We start from the raw sequence: 26862 nt of genomic DNA on the forward strand, positions 1-26862 counted from the left end.
CTAAAACTTTATCATCCACAGACAACTGTTGTGTTGCTTGATCCTCTTTAGAAGGTGGTTTTATAATCAGCTGTAATAGGCCGGGCATGGTGGCTCATGCCTGTAATCTCAGCACTTTGGGAGGCTGAGGCGAGCACATCACTTGAGGTCAGGAGTTCAAGACCAGCCTGGCCAACATGGCAAAACCCTGTCTCTACTAATAATACGAAAATTAACTGGGTGTGGTGGCAGGTGCCTGTAATCCTAGCTATTTGGGAGGCTGAGCAGTAGAATCGCTTGAACCTGGTAGGTGGAGGTTGCCATGAGCCAAGATCGCACCACTGCACTTCATCTTGTGCAACAGAGCAAGACTAGTCTAAAAATAAATGAATAATAATAATCATCTATAAAGGGGCTCTTGAATGCAGGTTTCTGATAACTTTGGAGATTGTGACATCAGAATAGAGGAAAAACTTTCAGACTCATGGAGAGCTCAAATGCTCATGAATATCAAAGCAGAACAGGAATTAACTGCATGGACTGAAATAATTTTTTTGGCTTTTTGCTTAAAACATTGCTGATCCTTTGTTTTGTTGTTTAGAGTCTTCAAACTTTTCTTTTGAGCTATTGACAGCTTTTAACAATTTAGTATAATCCTATGACCAAAATTTGGAACATATTTGTTTCTCTCTATCTGATTTCTCCAGGATTTGGAAACTATTTGTGAGTACTCTTAATTTATGGCAATATAGTTATTTGCATAAGTACAATAAGAATCTGTTTTCACTGATTATTTTACCAAGGCTTTGACTGGAACTATGTTCTTTCTTTTGAGGAATCAAACTTGATTTATGGAGCCAATAAAGCCCTTGGGAAACTGGCCTCATATTTTGTGTACACAGTCCCTGAACAGGGTTTCTGACTTGTGTTAAGTAAAGAATGTTACGACAGGCCCAGGAGCCCCAGGTTTATCTTGGAACCTCAAGAGGAGAGGAAATTTACCCAACTCATAGATATTTGATGGTACAAATCCATGGCAAGGCTTGGCTTTAAAAAAGTCTTGCCTGAGATTCCTTCTAAATAACAAAGTTCCATCAAAGTCAATGTTTTAAAAAAGCCTATGTGAAAAATAATTATTCTTGCTGTATTTTATACAAATAATCTGGCCAAGTATTATAAAGCAAATCGGTCCTACCATGATTTATCTTTAGTAAAAACAGGAAACTGGAGAAAGAAAAAATATGTTTTAAAAACTATAGTACACCTGTCATGAGATCCTAGTATTGCCTAATGTTTTTCAATTGTAATAATTTTCTACAGTTTGGGCTGAATTCTAATTTTTCTTGGCTACAAGTCTTCAAAATAATGTTTTTGGCCAGGCACGGTGGCTCACATCTGTAATCCCAGCACTCTGGGAGGCTGAGGTGGGCGGATCACGAGGTCAGGAGTTTGAGACCAGCCTGACCAACATGGTGAAACCCTGTCTCTACTAAAAATACAAAAATTAGCTGGGTATGGTGGCATGTGCCTGTAATCCCAGCTACTCAGGAGGCTGAGGCAGGAGAATCGTTTGAACCCAGAAGGCAAAGGTTGCAGTGTGCGTGATCGCGCCACTGCACTCCACCCTGGGCGACAGGACAGAGCGAGACTCTGTCTCCAGAAAAACAAAACAAAACAATGTTTTCAATTTCTTTTCCTCCTTTTTTTTTCCATTTTCCTAATTTGGAGTTACTGAAAACTAAGCAGTGCTTTCTTTCAGCCCTGCAAACTGAAGCCAGGCAACTTCAGAAGAAAATAACAGCAACCTATTTACATACATAAGCCACGTTCATACCTGCCTACTGATATATAGACTTCAGAGTAATGTGGCCTATATTGATTTTCCAGGATTGTTCTTTTGTTTGTTGTTTTCTCCCTTCCTCCCCGTACTTCCTCTTCATAGGGCATGAGACTTCACAACCTTCCAAAAATGAACTTTCCTAATAACTTAGAACCTATCCGTCTAGGAATAAACCATCCTAGTTATAAGAAATCAGATGAAACCTAAGACCAGAGATTCATTTTCTTCTAAAATGCTTTCTCCAAAAGATTTCAAAAAAGAAAAGGGGGAAAATGTGAAAGGAAAATATCTTGGGCCCCCAAAATCACTAAGCTAAAGCGAAATGTCAAGCCAGGAACTGCTTAGGGCAAATCTGCCTCCCATTCTATTCAAAGTTGCCCCTCTGCTCACTGAGACAAATGCATATCTGATTGCCTCCTTTGGAGAGGCTAATCAGAAATTCAAATGTAATCATTTATCTCTTATCTACCTATGACCTGGAAGCCCCCTCCCTGCTTCAGAGTCCTCTTGCTTTTGCTGCTAGTCATCCCGCCTGGACAGAAAGAATGTTCATTCTTACATATGTTAATTGATGTCTCATGTCTCCCTAAAATGTATAAAACCAAGCTGTGCTCTTACTATCTTGGGCACATATCATCAGGACCTCCTGAGGCTGTGTCACGGGTGGGCGTGTGTTCTCAACCTTGGCAAAATAAACTTTCTAAATTAACTGAGACCTCAGATTTTTGGGGCTCACACTGTAAAAAGTAGAGTAGAGGTTCCTCTTCAAAGACTTTCCTCCCCATCTACTTAAGTTAAATAGTAACTTCTCTTAGAAGCAAAATTTATTCAAAGACCTCTGCTAACATTCTTAAATATCTACTAGCCGTAATAAAGAAATCAATGTACTTTATGTTCTTAGCTCCCACAATGTAGCCTAAATATTGCCCTGTCATGCTTATACTAGTCCAAGCAAGCATTAAGTCATAGCCTGTTCCTCATCCTTATTTGAAGGTGTTTTTACCTTTCTCAGCATTCCACAAGTTACTTCCCCCTTCCTTTGTTCTCCTCTGCCTTTGCCTCTTTTAAAAAGTTCTAAGTTGCTAGCCAATCAGGACAAATACAGAATGTAAAGTCCCATTCCAGCCAATAGAAACCGGACACAGCAGTAAAGTAGGCAGGTCAAGTTATAAATGACCCTGTCTCCTTTATTCAGTGTACTCTCCTGGCAAAACTGCTAGCTAGTGTACCCTTTCTGTAGAAAGTAAAAAAAATAGCCTTGCTGAAGAAATTAACGTTCAAGTGCTATTTCTTTACGGCAGCAAAGAACAAGCATTTCTAACAACACTATGATTTCCATTCTGCAGATGAGGGAATCAAGGCTCTGAGGAGTTCAGGAACTTGCTTGAGCTACACAGCTAATAAACGGTAGAGCTCATATTTCAATGCAGGTCAGACTGATGGGGAAGCCCATTCCTGGTTTGTCTCAGCTGTCCTGGGAGCCCTCTGGGCCACTCAGGTCCTAGCTCCACAGCCCCTTCCTTTCCTCTGGCTTCCCACCAAAGTCTCACCTGGATGTGGTGACGAGACAGGCGGAAAATCTCCTGTGCCATCAGCAAGGTCTTTGAGTCCATCACCAGGTACAGCAGATGCAGGAGGGCAAGGAAGCCTGCGCCTCTCAGGTCCGTGGCTGGATTCGCTCCTGTAACAGAGGCCATGAGGAAACAGGGTGTGGCAACGAGCAATGCTTTAAGAGCTTGCCATGGGAAGCTGCCCTGACACTGGCCTCTTCCCAGGCTAGGAGAGCATGACAGCACAGGTCCACTTTCTGCCACACTTGTGGGGCTCATTCTAATGAGCTAAGCAGGGGCTATGTACCAAATGGGGATCCCAGCGCCCTGGGGCAGCCTCCCACATTAGTTTTCTTGCTGCTGTCTATGACCCTTGACAGTTACTCTTCCACAAAACAATCAGAGCGATCCTTTACAAAAAAGGCTGCATTTACAGTTCTGGAACTAGATGAATAATGCACTTTCTGCCTATTCCTCCCACTAAGTACAGCTAAAAGCCCTGGACATTACTATACAAAATAAACAGAAGACTCTGAAAGGAGGGAAGACAGACTTATTAAGAATCCTGAGAGCTGAGAAATGACTCTCTGGTGAATTCCTGGGTTTCTTTTTGCCTAATATATCCCAAGTGGTGCTGGAGAAGACAGCAACCCAGAAATGCCAATGGGAGCAGACTAAAAAGCCCCAAGGAAAGCTGCTCTCTCTAGCCAAAGCGTGGAGAAAGAGGCAGTGTAGCAAGACAGAAAGCTTTAGCCAACACCCACCCTACTGCAGCAAAACACCACAGAGAAAACTGTGGCCCTATCCCCACTCTTCTCCAGAAAAGGCGGAGTAGGGACCCTAGACTTCCATCCTGGCCTGACTGTCAAGGCACCCTTAGCTCCACAAGGGTAGCGTCAGAGAAGGACCAGCGGGGAGCTGGGACTTTATCTTTCCCAGGGGTAAGGAGCCCCCTTGCCTCCTGTGCGATGTGGAAGTCACATAGGAAGAGTAACGAGGTACCCCTGCCCCACCAGCCATGTTGGCCAGGCTGGTCTCGAACTTGGTATTAGTATAAGCCAAATGGGATACCTGGACTTCCACCCCCACCTGGCAGTAACAAGGTGACGTCCCTCCTTCCCCTGCTGGCACAGTAACAGAGGAGGCCTGCTAAAGTAGATTTAAGTAAGATCCAGAGTCTCATACAAACTATCCAAAATGTCTAAGATACAATAAAAAATCACTTGTTACACCAAGAACTAGGTAATTCTCAATTTGAATGAGAAAAGATGATCAACAGACACCAACACTGAGATAACACAGTTGTTGGAATTATTTGACAAGGAATTTAAAGCAGCCGTGGTAGGCAAAATAATCCCCCCGCCCCACGATGGCCATGTCCCCAGAAGCTATGACTATGTTATGTAACATAGCAAAGGGGATTAAGATTGCAGGTAGCACTAAGGTTGCTGATCAGCAGAAAGGGAGATGATCCTGGACTGTCTGGGTGGGTCCCATGTCATTGAAAGGGTCCTTAAAAGTGTAAAAGAAAGGCAGAAGCCCAGAGCCAGAGAAAGAGTTGTGAAGAATCGGGCTCAGAGAGATGCTGTTTCTGGCTTTGAAGATGGAGGAATGGAGGTGGCCTCCAGAAGCTGCAAAAGGCAAAGAAATGGATTCTCCTCCAGAGCCTCCAAAAAGAACACTGTGCTGCCAACACCTTGATCTTGAACACAGGTTCTCAGTGAGACCTGAGTCAGACTTCTGAACTAGAAAACTGTAAGATAATAATTTGTGTTGTTTTAAGCCACTAGGTTTGCGGTAATTTGTTACAGCAATGATAGAAAATGACTATAGTATCTACCATAGAATGCCTTTGGTAAGCAATTATGAACAAATACACTTCGAAATAACGAAAGAACAGAAAGTTTCAGTAAAGAAACAGCAGATATAAAGAATAACCAAATAGAAACTTTAGAACTGAAAAATAGAATAACTAGAACTAAAAACTCTCTGGATGGGGTCAACAGGAGAACAGAGACAGCAGAGGAAAGAATCAGTGAACTTGAATATGGGACAGTAACAATAGAATTACATAATATGAACAACAGAGGGACAGAAAAGCAAAAACCAAAATGAACAGAGCCTTAGAGATCTGAGGCTATAACAAAGATTTTTAAAAATGAACAAAGATAGCATTTGTATCATTGGAATCCCACAAGAGAGGACAAAGTGTGGAGTTGAAGAAAGTATTCAAAGGAATCATGGCTGAAAATGGACTAAATTTGGCAAAAGACACAAACCTACAGACTCAAGATGCTGAGCTAACCTCAAACAAGAGAGGCCCAAAGAAATCCACACAATGACACATCACAGTCAAATTCCTGAAAACCAAAGACAAAGCAAAGATTTTTTTTTTTTTGAGACGGAGTCTTGCTCTGTTGCCCAGGCTGGAGTGCAGTGATGCGATCTCAGCTCGCTGCAACCTCCGCCTCCACCTACCAAGTAGCTGGGACTATAGGCACGTGCCACCACGCCCAGCTAATTTTTGTATTTTTTTAGTAGAGACAGGGTTTCACCATATTGGCCAGGCTGGTCTCGAACTCCTGACCTCATAATCCGCCTGCCTCGGTCTCCCAAAATGCTGGGATTACAGGCCTGAGCCACTGCGCCCGGCCAGCAAAGATCTTTCTTTTGAGACAGTCTCACTTTGTCACCCAGGCTGGGGTGTAGTGTGATCCCAGCTCACTGCAGCTTCCACTTCTTGGGCTCAAGCGATCCTTCTGCCTCAGCCTGCCCAGTAGCTGGGACTACAGGCATGCGTCACCACACCTGGCTACTAAAAAAAATTTTTTTTTTTTGGCCAGGCATGGTGGCTCACGCCTGTAATCCCAGCACTTTGGGAGGCTCATGCAGGTGGATCACTTGAGGTCAGGAGTTCAAGACCAGCCTGGCCAACATGGTGAAACCCCATCTCTGCTAAAAAATACAAAAAAAAGCTGGGTGTGGTGGCACAGGCCTGTAGTCCCAGCTACTTAGAAGGCTAAGGCAGGAGAATTGCTTGAACCCGGGAGGTGGAGGTTGCAGTGAGCTGAGATCGTGCCACTGCACTCCAGCCTGGGCAACAGAGTGAGACTCCATCTCAAGAAAAAAAAAATTTTTTTTGTAGAGATAGGGTCTTGCAATGTTGCCCAGGCTGGTCTTGAACTTCTTGTCTCAAGCAATCCTCCTGTCTCGGCCTCCCAAACTGCTGGGATTACAAGTGTGAGCCACCATGCCTGGCACAGAAAAGATTTTGAAAGCAGAAAGAGACTATGAACTCCTTACTTACGAGGGAGAGATCATTCAAATGACAGTGGATTTCTCATCAGAAACTACGCAGGCCAGAAGGAAGCAGCACATTTTCAAGTGCTGAATAAAAAGAAGTGTCAACCTGGAATTTTATATCCACAGAATTCAGAAGTGAAGAGGAAATTGAGACATTCTCAGATGAAGGAAAACAAAGACAATTTATAGCCAGCAGACCTATCCTAAGAGAATAACTAAAGGAAGTCCTTGAAATAGAAAAAAAATAAAAGAGGGAACTTTGGAATATTAGGAAGGAAGAACAAACAATGGAAAGAGTAAACACAACATTTTTCTTTTTCTTTTTCTTTTTTTTTTTGAGACCAAGTCTCACTCTGTTGCCCAAGCTGGAGTGTAGTGGCGAGATCTCGGCTCACTGCAACCTCCACCTCCTGGGTTCAAGCGATTCTCCTGCCTCAGCCTCCCAAGTAGCTGGGATTACAGGCACGTGCCACCATGCCCAGCTAATTTTTGTATTTTTAGTAGAGATGGGGTTTCACTATTTTGGCCAGGGTGGTCTTGAACTCCTGATCTCGTGATCCTCCCACCTCAGCCTCCCAAAGTGCTGGAATTACAGGCGTGAGCCACCGTGCCTGGCCTAGATTTTCCTTTTTCTCCAGAGATTTAGAAATTACGTTTATTGCAGTGTCACAGCTCTTTTATAATTTGTCTAGCAGGTTTTCTGGTTCTTCACGAGAACCCCTCTTCAAAAAAATTATGTTTGTTGATTGAAACAAAAATCTTAACATTGCTGGTGCGATTCTCTATATATAGAGAGGATACATTTAAGACGATTACATGATAGATGAGAGAGGGAACAGGGACGTAACCATGTTGCCACACCAACAGACCACCAGTTAATTAGGAGTACATAACGGTTCCTTTTATCTTTTTTTTAAATTTTTAAAAAATTTTTTTGAGACAGAGTCTTGTTCTGTCACCCAGGCTGGAGTGCAGTGGTGTGATCTTGGGTTCAACCTCCACCTCCCAGGTTCAAGCGATTCTCCTGCCTCAGCCTCCTGAGTAGCTGGGATTACACGTGCATGCCACTACACCCGGCTAATTTATGTATTTTCAGTAGAGATGGGGTTTCACCATGTTGGCCAGGCTGGTCTTGAACTCGACCTCAAGTCATCTGCCTGCCTCAGCCTCCCAATGTGCTGGGATTACAGGAGTGAGCCACTGTGCCCTGCCTTAAAGTTTCCTTTCAAAATTAAGATATTTCCCTATTCTATACAAATATAATTTGATATGGTTTTGTTTATTTTTATTTTTATTTTTTTGAGATGGAGTCTCACTCTGTCACCCAGGCTGAGTACAGTGGTGCAATCCCAGCTCACTGCAACCTCTTTTTCCTGGGTTCAAGCGATTCTCCTGCCTCAGCCTCCTGAGTAGCTGGGACTACAGGCACGTGCCACCACACCCGGCTAATTTTTGTATTTTTAGTAGAAATGGTGTTTTGTCATGTTGGCCAGGCTGGTCTTAAACTCCTGACCTCAGGTGATCCACCTGCCTTGGCCTCCCAAAGTGCTGGGATTACAGGCATGAGCAACCATGCCCGGCCAATTTGATATGGTTTTGAAAAAAAAATAGTACAACCTAAAAACTGGTAAAATGATTCTGATTCACTCAGAAAGTAAAATAATATATGATAAAATTTTCATAAATATTTTTTAGAGAGGAAAAAACCCAAAAATGCCAGATTCTAAGTCACATCACTCCAGTGTTTTACATATCACTTAGAGTAAATGTATACAACAGCCTAAAAGACCACCAAGTGATCTTTTCTCCACCTCAGCCACACTCTCGCTATTTTTCTTTTCTGAGACAGAGTCTCCCTTTGTCACCTAGGCTGGAGTGCAGTGGTGCGATCTCCATTCACTGCAACCTCTGCCTCCCTGTGATTTTCCTGCCTCAGCCTCCTGAGTAGCTGAGATTACAGGCACGAGCCACCATGCCTGGCTAATTTTTATTTTTTATTTTTTTCCGATACAGAGTCTTGCTCTGTCGCCCAGGCTGGAGTACCATGGTGCAATCTCAGCTCACTACAACCTCCGCCTCCCAGGTTCAAGCAATTCTCCTGCCTCAGCCTCCTGAGTAGCTGGGATTACAGGTGCACACCACCATGCCTGGCTAAATTTTCTATTTTTAGTAGAGATGGGTTACACTATGTTGGCCAGGCTGGTCTCAAACTCTTGACCTCATGATCCACTTACCTCAGCCTCCCAAAGTGCTGGGATTACAGGCATGAGTCACCGCACCCGGCCCTAATTTTTGTATTTTTAGTAGAGATGGGGTTTCACCATGTTGGCCAGGCTGGTCTCGAACTCCAGACCTCAAGTGATCCACCCTCCTCAGCCTCCCAAAGTGCTGGGATTACAGGAATGAGCCACCACGCCAGACCTACTCTGGCTATTTTTCAAGCAGAGAAAGCAGGCGCCCCCTCACGGCTTTTGCATTTGCTACACCCTCCTCCCAGAATACTCCCCTGAGATCTTCCCCCTCATAGTGCTGGATGAGAACGACCTGGCCTCTCACTCTAGTCCTGGAATCAGAGGCATGAAAAAGAAGATGAGCTGCTCCTCCCTCTTACCCTGAAAGCCCAGGTCCTCCCAGTGGTCTCCATGAAGGGCACAGTCAAACTTGGAGCCGGTCAGCTTCTTATAGATGGTCTGGAGGACTCGGCCATGCACTGGGTCTTGGCTATCCAGGCCACCTGCCCCAAAACACACCCACACTGTCTGCCAGATTGCCCCTCATGGGAGAACTGGGTGCTTCTCAGAGAATGAGAGATCTGGACTGTGCTCAAGATTTCCAATTCTCAGCTCCCACTCTCACCCGCCAACCACGGTACATGCAATATTCCTGGCTTAGCCTCAGCAACAGGGTCAGCACACAGGGTCTTGCCTCACCGCAGATGCAGCAACTGCCCTGTGGGCTCACATTGCACTCACATTGAGCAATGGTCAGGACCAAGTCCCTTTCTTCCCAAAGGCCCTGGTGAAGCTTTGGAGGCCCGAAGAGGTAGTGTCGAAGGGCAGCAAGCCCAGTCCTTCGAATAGTTGGCTGGATTCTTTTCTGGGGAAGAAGTTGCAGGCAATGGGCAGAGTGCTGCTTCATCTCCCTTAACCAACTTCCCATCAGGCTCAGACCAGAGGCAGCGCTTGCAGAAAGTAATTCCCGCAGCTAGCTGGCTGGTCTTTGGGCCAGGGGAAGGAGGCAGAAGTTGCAAGGCACCTGTTGTCTCTAGAGCCGGGCTCTTCCAGCTCCCAGATTTTTTGCAAGGTGAAAGAGACATCCCCAAGGGTAGGTATTATCAGCCATTATTTGCATTTAGTCCTCTGGGCTTTTCCAGAACGAGCTATTCCACTAACTCCCACAGGGGTTACACATGCCCAGCTCCCCCAGGCAGTCAGACAAATGCCAGGACAGGTTTCCCAGGAGGTGGGGACTCACTGGAGTTAGATGACTCTGAGGGGTAGCTGGGATCTTTTGGTCACAACCAGCACTTCCCAAGTGAGGTCATGTTGGCTTCTCATGGCCCAGGGTCACTACTGCAAGCCTTAGAACATTCTGATTTCGGTAGCTTTTGGCTCTCTGGGTCCTATAAAACAACTTGGTTCCTATCTTTTTAGCCTCTCTCCCCTGAGCCAGGATTTAGGTAGAAGACCTGAAATCACATTTATCTAAATGTATTGTTACTCAATATGTCCCAGAAAGCTCCCCAGTTTTTTTTTATTTTTTACAGAGACAGGGTCCTACTCTGTTGCCCAGGTGTGATCATAGCTTACTGTAGGTTTGAACTCCTGGGCTCAAGTGACCCCCTCACCTCAAACTCCTCCAAAAGTGCTGGTATTACGGGTGTGAGCCACTATGCCCAGCACCTAACCCACCCCTACCATTTATTCCCCCAAATATTTCTTCTTTTTCCAACTTATATCTTTCCTTTTTTTTTTTTTTTTTTGAGACGGAGTCTCGCTCTGTCCCCTAGGCTGGAGTGCAGTGGCCGGATCTCAGCTCACTGCAAGCTCCGCCTCCCGGGTTTGCGCCATTCTCCTGCCTCAGCCTCCCGAGTAGCTGGGACTACAGGCGCCCGCCACCTCGCCCGGCTAGTTTTTTGTATTTTTTAGTAGAGACGGGGTTTCACCGTGTTAGCCAGGATGGTCTCGATCTCCTGACCTCGTGATTCGCCCGTCTCGGCCTCCCAAAGTGCTGGGATTACAGGCTTGAGCCACCACGCCCGGCCATATCTTTCTTAAATTCCTAAATAGCTTCTGGTTCCTTGAGGGAATGGAAGGTTTTCCTCCACTGGCCATGAATTACTCAGCTCCCCCAACAGTATGCCTTGCCTAGTACTTGATTCTAGATGTCCCCATCCCTAAAAGGGAAGAGTAGAGAAACAGTTATACAGGCCCCTGAACGACAGGGCCACAGAAGCTGTAAGGGCACAGTCCCACAAAAGCTACCAAGGCCCCAAATGAAGTATGCGTCCTAGGCCACCCATGATCCTGGGCACCAAGATCTTAGGGGAGATTGGCTTGCCCAGTGCCCTATCCTGGTGGGACAGAAGCTTGGCTCCTAGGGAAAAGGCACTTTGCTTGAGACTCCAAACCCTGCTACCATCATACCTTGAAGGAGGAAAGGTCCACAGTCTGGAAGTGCTGCAGGGCCTCGCTGAAGGAGATTAGCTGCCCAGGCTGCTCTGAGTTAGCCTGGCTCCCTGTGGCAAAAGGGAAGACATGCCAGGATTTATAGGAGTCATTCTGTCAGCAAACATTTACTGAGGTCCTCCTACTTGTCACCTCCAAGCCAAGCACTGACTTTCAGTTGAACATCAGACACCTACAGCTACAACCAATCTTCTTTCAAGAGGCTGGCATTATCTGCGAAGATGACTCTCTTTTTGGACTAGGCTATTCAGTCGTGCTAGGCCAACCTCTGCAGTGAGTATGGGGCACATTTGCCCCACAAGGCGACCTCTAAATTCTCTCATCTGTGAGGGGGCAAGTCACTGCCTGGGGTGGGTACCCACATAAGAGCATGCAACCAGTTTGTTTAGGGGCCTTTCCTAATTTCCACTCTTCCCTTCTTACACCCTGTATAGGAACCCCCAACCACACACCTCTGTTATAGCCAATAGGGAATTAACTGATCAGTTAGCAATATAGGTGATGGCTGATACTATTCACTGGCCCCAGGAGCTCAATAGAGGCTCAGGCTAGATATAAGTCCTAGTTCTATTGCTTCATCCAAACCTCTTAGAAAGAAACAGGAGACAATTTTTATTCAGCCTTCAGAGCCTTCCAGCAGATTGCTTCAGCTCCCATCCCCAGAGATTTCCTTGTGCAGTAAACAACCTGAGCAGCCTCACACAGGGGCCCTGTCTCCACCCTCCTGCCCAACCTCGCCACTCTGTAGAAGCTGCCCTAACCAAGGTCAACCCTGTCTTCTCTCACGGCTGGGTGGAAGATGGACAGGGATGGCAGCCCTTTCTCCATGGCCTTCACTCTGGTTTCCTCCATAGATAGGATGTCATCATATTCTGATTTGAAAAAGATATTGTAATCTATGTTATATAGTTAAAATGAGCACTCTTAGAAATTCTGTCTCCTAGTCCCAGACTCACAGAAACATTTGCCATATGTGTGAATGTTGCCTTTGCTGGCAGAGGGGCTATGGGGAGACAGCAGCATTCCTGCAGTTACCTGTCTCTGGCTGGATGGTGTCCACAGCTTCCCATTCTTCTTGGGCTCTGACCACCTCTGTACTCACAACTGCAATAGTGGGAGAAAAGGAGACCCTCTGAGATCTAGGTATGTCTGGGCCTCTACTGCAGACCCCAGCCTTGTCTGCCTGCCTTGGGCCTAATTTTTTTTTTTAAGAGATGGGGTCTCACTGTGTTGCCCAGACTGGAGTACAGTGGCTATTCACAGGCATGATCCCACTATTGATCAGCACAGGATTTTTGAACTGCTCCATTTCTGACCTGGGCCAGTTCACCCTTCCTTAGGCCACCTGGTGGTCCCCCACTCCTGGGTGGTCCCCATATTGATGCTGAACTTAGTGGGGCCACCTGATCAGCACAGCACACTACAGCCCAGAACTCCTGGACTCAAGCAATCCTCCTGCCTCAGCCTCCTGAGCACCTGGGACTACAGGCATGCACTACCACATCCGGCTGCCTTGGGTCTTAACACCCTCTGATCCTCTCCTCACAGGTTTGCTAGAGTGAGCTTTCGAAAAGTAAGATCGGGCCAGGCGCGGTAGCTCACGCCTGTAATTCTAGCACTTTGGGAGGCCGAGGCGGGCGAATCACAAGGTCAGGAGATCAAGACCATCCTGGCTAACACAGTGAAACCCCGTCTCTACTAAAAATACAAAAAATAAGCTGGGCATGGTGGCAGGCGCCTGTAGTCCCAGCTACTCCAGAGGCTGAGGCAGGAGAATGCGTGAACCCGGGAGGCGGAGCTTGCAGTGAGCAGAGATCGTGGCACTGCACTTCAGCCTGGGCGACACAGCGAGACTCCGCCTTAAAAAAAAAGTAAGATCAGACATCACTGCTCAAAACCCTCCAGGGATTCTCCGTAGTCCTCAGGATAAAACCCATATTCTACAGCACAGTATCCACATAACTTCACGATCTACAGATGGTTCCTAACTCGTGACAGTTCCACTTACAATTGTTTGACTTTTAGATGGATTTATCAGGATATTAAATGCATTTTTCTTTTCTTTTCTTTTTGTTTTTAAATTTTTTGTCTTTTTAAAGGCTAGTCAGGTGAAGCAGTGGGAGTGGAGAAGGAACAGAAACATCTGTAACTGGTTGTGATCAATTCCTTGTAAACATCATTCTACTCGGACCAGCCTTAAATGCACTTTCGACTTACATTTTTTGCTTCCAAATGGATTTATTGGGATGGAAGTTCACCTTAACTTGAGGAACATTTGTAGATTCTTCTTTTTTTTTTTTTTTTTTTGAGACGTAGTCTTGCTCTGTCGCCCAGGCTGGAGTGCAGTGGCCGGATCTCAGCTCATTGCAAGCTCTGCCTCCCGGTAAACCCGGGAGGCCATTCTCCTGTCTCAGCCTCCCGAGTAGGTGGCACTACAGATGCCCGCCACCTCGCCCGGCTATTTTTTTTTAAATTTTTTAGTAGAGACGGGGTTTCACTGCGTTAGCCAGGATGGTCTCGATCTCCTGACCTCGTGATCTGCCCGTCTCGGCCTCCCAAAGTGCTAGGATTACAGGCTTGAGCCACCGCACGCCCGGCTGATTCTTCTTACCTCTCTAGCTTTGCCCCAGGGCCATCCAGAACTACCTGAAGTTCCTCCATGTGCTCTGCCCTCTCCCACCCTTGGTGCCTTTTCACAGACTGCTCTCCCTCTGCTGGAATCAAGACTCCAGGCACTGCCACCATCAGTTCCAACCCCTGCTGGTGCAGCTCCTTCTCATTCTTCAGTTAGCTCTAACACCATCCTCTCCTGGATGCCTTCTTTGATCTCATGGGTTCAGATGAGGGGTCACTGCTCTGTGAGACCCTGACAACCCGTGCTTATGATAGACTAGTCATTGTTTCTCCTGCTCCATGGTGAGCTACATAGGGCCAGGTTTTCCAGAGCCTAGCACAGAGCTTGACACATAATAGGTGCTCAACAAATGTTTGATGAATGAATGAATGAATGAAAGCAGAATACAAGGGGGAGAAAAAAAGCAGAAGGATGGGCTTTCTAAAGCCACCACCCAGCCCTTGTCTCCAAACCAGAGCTGTCACTCTCTGGCTCAAACTGCTAGCGGCATCTTCTGTCACTGACTTTTCCAGTTTGCTACAGAGGACATCAACAATGTGAAGGATGGAGAGACTCCAGTTTAATACCAAAAATATGACCTCTCCAGCCTCAGTGGTAAAGTAGGTTAGGACAGCTCCTCTCTGCCTCACAATCTTGGCTGAGGACATCACGTGGCAATAAATTGTAGGGAGAATATACCTGCAGATTAAATGAAATGCTACCAGACACTAATAGATAATAAGGAAGAGAAAGCAGCTGGGAAGCAGTAGAGGATAGTTACTGAAAGTACACTTGAGAGCCAAACTACATGTGAATGCTTCATCTCTGCCTCTTACTAGCTGTATGTCTTCAAGCAAGTTACTTATCAACTGTAACCCCTCATGGGGCTGTTGTGAGGATGGGGTAATTCTTCTACTTCCTAGGACAGCAAGTGGCCCAAAGGTAAGCCACTATCATCAACACAGGTGTGGGCTCAGGTCCAGCACAGCAATGGCCAGAGGCAGCGGGTGAGATGGGTCCGGGTCCTAAATGTCTGGACCTCTAGGAAATTCCATCTCACCCGCTCCACTCCGGAGTAGCAGACACTGAGCCTTGGAGTTTCTAAGACAGCTTTAAGAGAATATTCAACCTTGGATGATCAAGAAAATAAAACTTGCTTTCAGCATAAGAGCTAAAAAGGAGGGACAAAGTGGCTGAACACAAAGGGAAGACAAGGCTGGATGCAGTGGCTCACGCCTGTAATCCTAGCACTATGGGACGCTGAGGTGGGTGGATCACCTGAGATCAGGAGTTCGAGACCAGCCTGGCCAACATGGTGAAACCCTGTCTCTACTAAAAAAACAAAAAAACAAACAAACAAAAAAATTAGCTGGGTACAGTGGTGGGTGCCTGTGATCCCAGCTAGTTGGGAGGCTGAGGCAGGAGAATCACTTGAACCCGGAGGCGGAGGTTGCAGTGAACCAAGATTGCGCCATTGCACTCCAACCTGGGAGGGAGGAGTGAGACTCTGTTTCAAAAAAAAAAAGGGGGTTGGGGATGAGTAGAACAGCAGGACGCAATGCTTACTGTGAAGTTGAACAGGATCCTTCACCCTTTTACCTTCATGCAGCTTTATTGATTTATTAATTCTTCACCTTCAGAGCCTCATGTACCAGCAACTTAACCAATCCCTCCCCAACCCCATACGCCCTTGCCAACACACAGCTTGATCAAAGTCTGTGAGCCAGGAGCAGGAACCACAGTGGCAAGGAGGTGGGAATATGCTGTCAAAACAGGTTAGTCAGCAAAAGTTCAAGGTTTCCACCAGCAATAGCAAGCTGGTGCTTAAAAACACAAATGCCCAAACCATGTTAAGAGCTTCTTCTCCTTTTCTCTTGAAACGAAGCACACGCTTCCTACGTGTGACATAAATACTGTTTTCCCTGACCAACAGAAGAACACGGGGGCAAAGGACAAATGTTCAGGATAATTAACACACCTCACATTAATTCGGTTATCGTTTTTCCTTTTTATAATTGTCTCCTTTATTTCAGCTCTCTTCCACTTACTCATATAGTCAACAGCACTGCCATTTGAGTCAGCTTATTAATTCTTTTTTTACATTTTTATTTATTTATTATTATATTATTATTATTTTTTTATGTTGCCCAGGCTGGAATGCAGTGGTGCGATATCGGTTCACTGCAACCTCTGCCTCCTGGGTTCAAGCGACTCTCCTGGCTAATTTTTGTATTTTTAGTAGAGAACTCCTGACCTCGTGATCCGCCCGCCTCAGCCACCCAAAGTGCTGGGATTACAGGCGTGGGTCACTGTGCCCAGCCTACATTTATTTTTTACTTTTTTTTTTTAGTTAGCCAGAGACATAGGCACATGCCACCATGCCTGTAATCCCAGTATTGTGAGAGGCCAAAGTGGGAGGATCATTTGAGCCAGGAGTTTGAGACCAGCCTGGGCAACATAATGAGACCGTCTCTACATAAAATTTTTTAAAAATTAGCTAGGCATGGTAATGCACACCTGTAGTCCCTGCTGGAGCCCAGGAGTTCAAGGCCGGAGTGAGCTATAATCACATAACTACACTTCAGCCTGGACAACAGAGCGAGACCCTGTCCCTGGGAGGGGGGAAATATATATATATATATGCATTTAAACTAAAAATTATTAATATATTAATGCTGGGTTTGCCACCATAAAGATAAAATTCCCTTAAAAGAAACTTCACAGATGTACAAATGATGTTCCTATATTAGAATGTTTTTTAGGTATGCATAGAAGCTCACACTTACATTCCCAGATACTTGGGAGGCTAAGGTGAGGATCAGCCTGAGCAACACAGCAAGAACCTGTCTCTTTTCTTTTTTTTTTTTTTTTTTGAGATGGAGTCTTGCTTTGCTGCCAGGCTGGAGTGCAGTGGCACGATCTCGGCTCACTGCAACCTCTGCCTCCCAGGTTCAAGCGATTCTCCTGCCTCAGCCGGCTGAGTAGCTGGGATTACCGGCATGCGCCACCACGCCCAGCTAATTTTTGTATTTTTAGTAGAGACGGGGTTTAACCATGTTGGTCAGGCTGGTCTTGAACTCCTGACCTCGTGATTTGCCTGCCTCGGCCTCCCAAAGTACTGGGGTTACAGGTGTGAGCCACTGCGCCCGGCGAACCTGTCTCTTAAAAAAAAAAATTAGCTAGGCCTGGTGATACACAGTTACTCAGGAGGTTGAGGTGGGAAGACTGCTTGAACCCACAAGTTCTATGATTGCACCACTGCACTCCAGCCTGGGGGACAGAGCAAGGCCCTGTCTCTAAAAAAATATATATTATTTTTTTAAAAGTTCATATTTCTAGTGGCCAGGTATGGGTGCAGTGGTACAATCTTGGTTCACTGCAACCTCTATCTTCTGGGTTCATGCAATTTTTGTGCCTTAGCCTCCAGAGTAGCTGGAATTACAGGTGCATACCACTACACCTGGCTAATTTTAAAAATATTTTTAGTAGAGATGGTGATGTGGTTTGGCTCTGTGTCCCCACCCAAATCTCACCTTGTAAGTCCCATAATTTCCATGTGTTGTGGGAGGGACCTAGTGGGACATAATTGAATCATGGGTGCCAGTCTTTGCTGTGCTGTTCTCATGACAGTGAATAAGTCTCACAAGATCTGATGGTTTTAAAAACAGGAGTTTTCCTGCACAAGTTCTCTCTTTGCCTGCCACCATCCATGTAAGATATGACTTGCTCCTCCTTGCCTTCCACCATGTTTGTGAGACCTCCCCAGGTATGTGGAACTGTAAGTCCATTAAACCTCTTTTTCCTCCCAGTCTTGGGTATGTCTTTATCAACAGCATGAAAACAGACTAATACAATGGGGTTTCACCATGTTGGCCAGGTTGGACTGTACCTTTCTCCATAATCACTTGGCAAGTGAAGTGAACTTTAAATATGGTATGGGGAAGCGCCTTGCAAAGCAGATAAAGTAGAACAACTTTTCAAAGGATTTTCCCATATGGTGTCTCATTTTCATAACATCCCTTTGAGGATAAGGGAGGTACTAATATGAGAGATCATATGGCTTGCCCAGAGGCACAGAGTAAACCACTAGCAGTGGAAGATCAGAACTCAAGTCTTTTGATTCCTAATTCAGTGTTGATTCTGTTTTTCCCCAATGAACGATAAATCTACAAAATTCTGAAAGACAAGGAGTGAGAGAAATTCAAATGATGAACAGCAGATCCATGGGAAGGTCTGACTTGGGTCCCACCCAGACTCCAAGGGCCCTGAAGGGAACCTTACCACGTGGCTCCCATTCATTAGCTTCTGTGGTCAGAGCCTGGAGAATGCCATGGTTCTTCAACTCTGAGATCTGTAGAGGCAGCTGACCTTTAGTGTGAAGATAGAATCCACGTACCCCCATATACACAAACACTTCCCATCCACTGTACCGAATGTCCTTGACACTGGAGCCCAAAAGGATCTAGTGTGCCCTGATGGGGTGACTGAAGTCAATTTTATTTTTTTTACTTTTTATTTATTTACTTTCTGAGATGGAGTGTCACTCTGTTGCCCAGGCTGGAGTGCAGTGGCCTGATCTTGGCTCACTGCAACCTCCACCTCCTAGGCTCAAATGCTCCTCCCATCTCAGCCTCCCGAGTAGCTGAGAATACAGGTGTGGATCACCACACCCAGCTAGTTTTTGTATTTTCAGTAGAGATGGGGTTTCACTGTGTTGGCCAGGCTGGTCTTGAACTCCTGACCTCAAGTGATCCGCCTGCCTCAGCCTCCCAAAGTGCTGGGATTATAGGCATGAGCCACTGTGCCTGGCCTTGAAGTCAATTTTAAATTGAGGTACCTGGAAAACTTCAACTATGATGTGGAAGTTGGGTGATGCTGGGGACAAGTGTATGTCCACCTTGAATGTAAATAAACAAAAATTCATATACTCATTTCAGACTGTGGTATGCCTTTGGTATTTTCTCTGCATTTTATAGCCTGCTTCATTATAGCAATTATCTTATTAAATAGAAGTTGTTCTGTATATTTGTGTTCCATACACCCTCCCCTCAGTGCCCTCAAGTGTGAGCTCCTGGAAGCTAAGGTCTACGCCACCCTTGTGTCCCCAGTGTCTAGCAGAGTTCTGGCACCACACGGTAACACACAACAAAAGCCCTGGCAGAAGGTACCAAGGTGTGGGGGATACGTACAGGGATTCCTCTGAAAGCCAGAACACTCTTGTCGTTGTCATATGATGGAGAATATCCAGCAGACATTCTTTCGCCCTGTAAAACAGACAAGGGTCAATCTCCCAGGCACATATTAATCCCCCAAAGTTAATAGTTTAAATGTCATACCTTTTTTTTCTTTAACTTTTAAGTGCAGGGGTACATGTGCAAGTTTGTTACATAGGTAAACTTGTGTCACAGGGGTTTGTTGTACAGGTTATTTCATCAGCCAAGTATTTGGCCTAGTACCCATTAGTTATTTTTCCTGATCCTCTCCCTCCTCCCGCCCTCCACTTTCCAATAGGCCCCAGTGTGCGTTGTTCCCTTCTGTGTGTCCATGTGTTCTCATCATTTAGCTCCCACTTATAAGTGAGGATATGTGGTATATAGATTCTGTTCTGTGTTAGTTTGTTAAAGATAATGGCCTCCAGCTCCATCTGTGTCCCTGCAAAGGTAAATGTCGCACCTTTTCCCAGTACCACAAAAAAAGGTTGAACTCCAGAGATATCAACCATAATGAATATTGTAAAGGAAAACTTCTACTTAATCTGGTCCTAAGAAAAACTGCAAAAAGCTTAGTTAATGTTATCTCAAAAGTTTTATACCGATTTCCTGGCTCTTTAAAGTCTGAGGGTTCTGAGTGAGTGAAGTTTAGTGAAGCAGTTTGCTATGGCCTTTCTGCTCAGCCAAACCTATCCCCTGCTACAGATTAAAAACAAAAAACTGACCAAAATACTCAGCCAATCGTTTGTAACTCATTTCACAGATACACAGCTAATTTTTCAATGTGTTCTTTTAAAATCCTAAAAATCACCAGGTGTGGTGGTTCACAGCTATAATCCCAGCACTTTGGGAAGCTGAGGCAGGAGGATTGTTGAGCCCAGGAGTTCAAGAGCAGCCTGGGCAACATGGGGAGACCCTGTCTCTACTGTTTTTTTTTTTTAAAAAAAACATCATTTCTACAGTTCGTTACTAGAGAAGTTTCTCTGAACATATAGAGCACCGCGAAGTATCATGTATCTAAAAAAACCATATGGCATCGTTGAAAAGAAGCCCAGAATATTCCCAGGTGATACAATTCTGCAGACTGGAGAAGTAATTCTACCAATGAAAGAATTTCCTGATCAACATCATTAAAGATTATGTAAAAATTTAAAAGACTTATGAGCCTAAGTTTCTTCCTACATTACCATATTTACTGAATTTTCTGGAAAAGTAACTTTAATAAAGTTTAATCTCAGAGAAAAAAAAAAATCATTAAGGCAAAAAAGAAAAACCAGCCGGGCACGGTGGCCCACGCTTGTAATCCCAGTACTTTGGGAGACCAAGGCAGGAGGATCTCTTGAGGTCAGGAGTTCAAGACCAGCCTGGCCAACATGGTGAAACCCAATGTCTACTAAAAAGTACAAAAATTAGCTGGATGTAGTGGCACATGCCTGTAATCCCAGCTACTCAGGTGGCTGAGGCACGAGAATTGCTTCAACCTGGGAGGTGGAAGTTGCAGTAGGCTGAGATTACACCACTGCACTCCAGCCTGGGCAACAGAGTGAGACTCCGTCTCAAAAAAAAAAAAGAAAGAAAAACCAACCCAGTGGAAACATTAGAAGAAGGATATAGACGGATAGATGGTTTACGCAAAAGGTAACCCAAATGGTGGTTTTTCTTTTTTTCTTTTTTGAGATGGAGTTTTGCTCTCGTTGCCCAGGCCAGAGTGCAATGTCGCAATCTCAGCTCACCGCAACCTATGCCTCCCGGGTTCAAGCAATTCTTCTGCCTCAGCCTCCTGAGTAGCTGGGATTACAGGCATGTACCACCATGCCCGGCTAATTTTTAGTAGAGTATTTTTAGTAGAGACGGGATTTCTCCATGTTTTTTTTTTTTTTTTTTTGAGATAGAGCCTCGCTCTGTTGCTCCACCTGGGACTGCACGATCATGGCTCACTCACTTCTTGGCTCAAGGGATTCTCCCACCTGAGCCTTTCAAGTAGCGGGGACCACAGGTGCACAGCACCATGCCCATGTAGCCATGGGTTCTACATATGGTTGCTCAGGCTGGTCTCAAATTCTGGGCTCAAGCCACCTTGGCATCCCAAAGTGCTGGGATTACAGACACGAGCCATCCTGCACAATCACAAATTGGTTTTAAACATATGAACAAATGTTCAACCTCATTCATTAAAACAGACAAACAAACAAAAAAACACGTCGCCGGGTGTGGTGGCTCACGCCTGTACAATCCCAGCACTTTGGGAGGCTGAGGTGGGTGGATCACCTCAGGTCTGGAGTTCAAGACCAGGCTGGCCAACGTGGTGAAACCCCGTCTCTACTAAAAATACAAAAAAGTAGCTGGGCGTGGTGGCACGCACCTGTAATCCCAGCTACTTGAAAAACTGAGGCAGGAGAATCACTTGAACCCTGGAGACAGAGGGTGCAGTGAGCCGAGACAGTGTCATTGCACTCCAGCCCGGGCAACAGAAAAAGACTCCATCTCAAAAAAAAAAAGTCATGTAAAACTACTGTTTTATTAGTCAGATCATCAAAGATCGAAAAGTCTGATAATATGTACATTGGCTAGAGTGCACAACACACTGGAGATTAAACTATTACCACCTCTACAGCTTGACAGTACCTAACAAAATCATACATGTTTTGTATATGTGGGGCCTGATACTGCATTCTAGTAATTTATCTAACAGACATAGTCATCCATGTGCAAAATGACATGTTTACATTTATAGTGTGATTCTTTGTCACACTGTTTATAATAGCAAAAGGCTGGAAAAACCTAAATGTTCACTAATGGGTTGATTACATAAATAAAAGCACATTCACTCAGTAAGATACTATATAGCCATAAAGACAAATGAGAAAGTGCTTTACAAGCAATATGGGACAATCTTCATGATGTATTAAGTGAAAAAGCAAAGGACCAAGTCTATACACTATTTTACCATTTTATTTTTTAGAAGTACATAAGCACATTTGCTTGTCTCTGCAGAGACCATTTTCAGAGTTATACCCAAGGAAGCAGTAGCTTTGCCTCCAGCAGAAAAACTGAGTGGCTGGGAGACAAGGGTGGAAGGCGGTTTCTTCAAAATACGTATATCCTTCCGTACTTTTTGGATTTTGAACCATGTGAATGTATTATGCCAAAGCCCTGGAATCCCAGCTCATCCTGTTACTCTAATCCTTCTGCCTTTTTTTTTTTTTCTGTTTCCAACTAATGCTCATTAAGCATACCTTCCATTTCTTCATGTTCCAGAGCAAGGATGGAGGCCAAAACACCCCACAGCTAACCAAACTCCCTGGTAACGGAGCTCATGATGGCTAAACATTATGATTTCACACTGTAATACCATCAACACACCTGCCACAGATCCTCTCCTCACTTCCATTCCTTCATTCATGTAGTTTTCCTTCAGAATACACCTTCACCCTCTTCTCTGATCAAGGTCAATTCCACCTACTCAAGGCAACCCACCTTACTAGCTGGGGCTACAATGCTGTCTCATGCCCGTAAGTCCAGTAACCCTTGTATACAGCAAAAGTTCCTCTGCAAAAGGCCTGTAGAAGGACCTTCTCTTATATTTCTTTTTTGTTTTTTTTTTTTGGAGACAGAGTCTCACTTTGTCACCAAGGCTGGAGTGCAATGGTGTGATCCCAGCTCACGGCAACCTCCACCTCCTGGGTTCAAGGAATTCTCTTGCCTCAGCTTCCTGGGTAGCTGGGATTACAGGCATGTACCACCATGCCCAGCTAATTTTATATTTTTAGTAAAGACAGGGTTTCATCAAGTTAGCCAGGCTGCTCTCCAACTCCCGGCCTAGGGGATCCACCCGCCTCGGCCTCCCAAAGTGCTGGGATTACAGGTGTGAGCCACTGTGCCCAGGCTCTTATATTTCTTTTATATGTTTCATACCCATTGGCACAGTACTAAGCACAAAATATTTGTCTCAAATTTTTGTTGAAATTTTATCTCTAAAATATTTGGTGATTCATTGTGCTGAACAACTTCCTGCAGCGGTCTGTGTACCTGGTATTTATTTCATCTTCCTTTCCTTCTTTTTCCTTTTCCTTCCTTTCCTTCTCCAATTCAGTCCCCTCCAGTGTCCAAAGACTTCCCTCTTTGGAACAGTTCGCATCTTACTACGGTGAAGAAAATCTTTCTGGAGACCCAAAGCAAAGGCTTTGTCCCAGTCTGGCCACTGAATCCCAGAGCCGCCATTTAAGACCATTTTTGGGTGGGCAAGGTAGCATGAAAGGTAAGGCATACAGGGTTAGGTGCCCAGTTTATACAAAGACATATCACATTGAACTGAGTCCTGAGGATGATCAGGCCAAAGTAAGCATTTCACAGGGAAGAGGCTAGTAAGGTAAATGATCCAAATCAATGAAATATAAATCAATTTCATTGAGGGTGATTTCTCAATGAAATTCTCCCCACTACCCAAGCAAAAAGAAAACAAAAATCTCATAACTCAGTCAGAAAACAAGCTGTCAGGAAAAGCAATTGACCCTGAGGTGAATAGAAGCTCCTTCTTATAGAACAAAGATAACTATAGGCCGGGCGCGGTGGCTCAAGCCTGTAATCCCAGCACTTTGGGAGGCCGAGACGGGTGGATCACGAGGTCAGGAGATCGAGACCATCCTGGCTAACACGGTGAAACCCCGTCTCTACTAAGAAATACAAAAAACTAGCCGGGTGAGGTGGCGGGCGCCTGTAGTCCCAGCTACTTCGGAGGCTGAGGCCGGAGAATGGCGTGAACCCGGGAGGCGGAGCTTGCAGTGAGCTGAGATCCGGCCACTGCACTCCAGCCTGGGCTACAGAGTGAGACTCCGTCTCAAAAAAAAAAAAAAAAAAAAAAAAGAACAAAGGTAACTATAATGAGAGTTTCTAAATTTTTCTAAAGCTTCATATTCTCTTAATATATTCTTACTATACTTAATGATATATCTCAAACCAACACCATCTTTCCCAAGACTGCATGCTTACCTGTCCATCTCTGAATTCTTCTTTACTATGGAAAGAGCAAGATTTTTCATTCATGACTCAAAATCATTTGTTCATGTGAGCTTTGTCTTTGGGCCCAGAAAGGGTTTTAATAAGTTCTGAGATCAGAAGCTATGTGGAGAGCCAGAGATCCAGTTCCTCTACCTTTGCCTTCCTTGTTGGCAGTCACTCAGACTAAGAGTAAGAAAACGGTCCCTTTGTGCCATCTGAGGGTGTAGGAGGTTTCTGTGAGTACTGAGAAGTCCCCTGAGGTCTTTGAAGCCTCAGCTCTGCCCAAAAGAAAAAAAAGGAAATTGAAAAAGAAAACTGGTTTCATCGTTCAGTTATGCCTCTGTTGACAATTTTTATTTATTTATTTATTTATTTTTTGAGATGGAGTCTTGCCTGTTGCCCAGGCTGGAGTGCAGTGGTGTGATCTCGGCTTACTGCAACCTCCGCCTCCCAGGTTCAAGCGATTCTCCTGTCCCAGTCTCCCGAGTAGCTGGAATTACAGGCGTGCACCACCACACCCGGCTAATTTTTGTATTTTCAGTAGAGACGGGGTTTGACTACGTTGGTTAGGCTGGTCTCAAACTCCTGACCTCGTGATCTGCCCGCCTCGGCCTCCCAAAGTGCTGGGAATACAGGCTTGAGCCAACGCGCCCGGCCTGTTGACAAAATTTAAGCAGCTGTGAATTTATTCTGAATGAACAAGTTGCCTCAGCCAAATGCTTCCCTCTTATTACCCATGCCACAGGATGGCAAAAAGGGGACCATGCAGGGGGTCTGTGGGCTGGATTCTGTGCTCAAAAGGCAGCAGCACCACTAGAAGGGATGGGGTCTGTTTCTGACAATGGAGTTACTGGGACCTGGGCCAGCTTATCAAAGGGGTTAGGCTAAAGGTGGCACCTTGGTGGGTCGTCTTAGCTGAAGTGCTCAGGCTTTGTTTAGGCCTCACCCACAGGTTGGGTCTGGGGCTTATAATACTAGACCTGGTTCCAATGATGGTAGAAATTCAAAATGCCACACAATGTTCTAACCTTTCTCAGTTATCACCAATACTGTACACGTGGCTAGCCAGTTTGGGCAACTCTAAGTCTTTCATCTGACATTGCTTCCCTGAGGAAAAGGGCTGGACAAGGCTCATACCTCATCACGGGGGAATTGGACATCTGGGATGTCTGTCACATCAAAAATTGCATCCTAAGTGGGCAGACGGCCCACATACAACTGACAATCATAGTTCACAGGCTTGGGTGACTAAGGAAGGAGGGTAGCCTCTCTACCAGGTCAGCTCTCCACTGTGGTAATAATGATCAGGATTCCATAAGAACTGGCTGCTGGTGTCAGGATGCTTTGATTATTAACACTGAGAGGAAGAATTCCTCCTGGCTCTTGGGCTGGACATGTGGCTCATTATAATCCTGCGGGCAGGACAGTGCCCCCTCAGTCTTGGCAACTCAGGAACTGAACTGTTCTCACTGTGGCCTTTGGGGCCTCAACATCTGCCCCCCCTTTCCTTTTCCTCCACCATGGCCTCCATGACAGCCTATGCCAAAACACACATTGGCCAGCCTTGGCAAGATGACAGGCGGGTATGGTAATAGCAGTCTCAGGAAGGCTCTTCTGTTGCTGTGTAGAAAATGAACCAAGTAGCGTAGAATCGTGACCAGCTTTCCACACCTGGCTGGAGTACTGCTGGGGCCTTCAGTAGGGACAGTCACTGTCTGTATCAGAGAAGAAAAGAGCAACAACTGTCAAAAAAGGACGTACTCAAAGGCAAGTTCCTGATAGTTGGACCTAAGTTAACGGCCTTCCTATAAAAATGGATCCTTCTCAAATCAAGTATTCATTGTGCATCCACTTTAGGCAAGGAGGGGGTATGATTCTTCAACTGCTTGCTGGAGGTTAGACTCTCTGCATAGGAATTTAAATTGGACCGGTCCTTCGCTGATCCTTTCACCGTGCTCGTCCGTAGACGGCTCCCCATCCCCCAGGTTCCCCACGGATGGGGTGTCATTAGGGACTCGCCATAAAGGACTCCGTCCCAGACAGGCTCCCAGGACAAAACTATGGGCCATGTTGAGGGGCACAGAGCCACACGCTCACCGGCTGTGATGTGCAGAACAGAGATTTCAATTCAAGACACCCAGTCAGACAGGGGTTGTGTGCGGACTTTGGACAGAACTTTGGCATTGCCTGGAGGCATAAGAGGAGGAAAGCAATTTAACACCTCAGGGCAGCGAGTCCAGGGCAGACCCAGGACCAGAACTCAAGACTCCTGTCTCCCAGTCGGGATTCTCTTTCAGTCTTACAACTCTAGGCCTTGTCTCGCCCTGCAGTGATCGTTTCAACCGGATCACATTCTCCCTCCCTCCTCAGGCCGGCTGCTAGCTCCACAAAGGCACCAACCAGCTTATCAAAGGGGTTAGGGAGCTTTTCAAAGGGGTTAACCCCTTGGCAGGTGTTAACGCGTTCTCACCCTTAACACAGCTTTCCAAACTTGGGGGTCCCGCCGCCTCGGCTAGGCCTCATCTGCTCTTGCGCACAGGCCTCTTCCGTGCCGTCTCCCCCGGCCCCGAGAACTACATTTCCCAGTAGGCAATGGAAACTATGCAGGGCAAAAGAGTACGGAGAGCCGGGCAAAAGAGTACGGAGAGCCGGGAGGGTCAATCGTCACCGGATTGTTGGC

At 45.7% G+C, this 26862-nt stretch overlaps 1 protein-coding gene and 1 non-coding gene across 51 annotated transcripts in view; one reads left to right on the forward strand and one right to left on the reverse strand.

The window, feature by feature from the left end:
* ELMOD3 (ELMO domain containing 3) overlaps positions 1-26862 on the reverse strand; it is a 66020-nt gene that overhangs the window by 14439 nt on the left and 24719 nt on the right. For 4 of the 50 annotated variants that reach the window (XR_012422118.1, XM_074011392.1, XM_074011379.1 and 1 more), the window contains exons 1-10: positions 26653-26766; positions 25736-25897; positions 24174-24838; positions 19164-19238; positions 18256-18325; positions 12396-12464; positions 11319-11410; positions 9645-9768; positions 9284-9406; positions 3370-3500 (exon numbers count right to left, since the gene is read on the reverse strand). Coding sequence is in view for 45 of the 50 variants with exons in the window: in XM_074011392.1 (XP_073867493.1) it covers positions 3370-3500; positions 9284-9406; positions 9645-9768; positions 11319-11410; positions 12396-12464; positions 18256-18325; positions 19164-19238; positions 24174-24227 (738 nt within the window). In the remaining 5 variants the exon portion in view is untranslated. Of the gene's footprint in view, positions 1-3369; positions 3501-9283; positions 9407-9644; positions 9769-11318; positions 11411-12395; positions 12465-18255; positions 18326-19163; positions 19239-24173; positions 24839-25319; positions 25898-26279; positions 26370-26652; positions 26767-26862 lie in introns of those variants that run through there. The other 46 variants (XM_074011395.1, XM_074011382.1, XM_074011389.1 and 43 more) reach the window with 25 other exon arrangements.
* Positions 7334-7394, forward strand: LOC123568488 (U7 small nuclear RNA). The gene has a single exon (XR_006691863.1). It is a non-coding gene; the product is annotated as a U7 small nuclear RNA (small nuclear RNA).

The sequence above is a fragment of the Macaca fascicularis genome, chromosome 13 (assembly GCF_037993035.2).
Source record: "Macaca fascicularis isolate 582-1 chromosome 13, T2T-MFA8v1.1".
NCBI classification, from domain to species: Eukaryota; Metazoa; Chordata; class Mammalia; order Primates; family Cercopithecidae; genus Macaca; species Macaca fascicularis.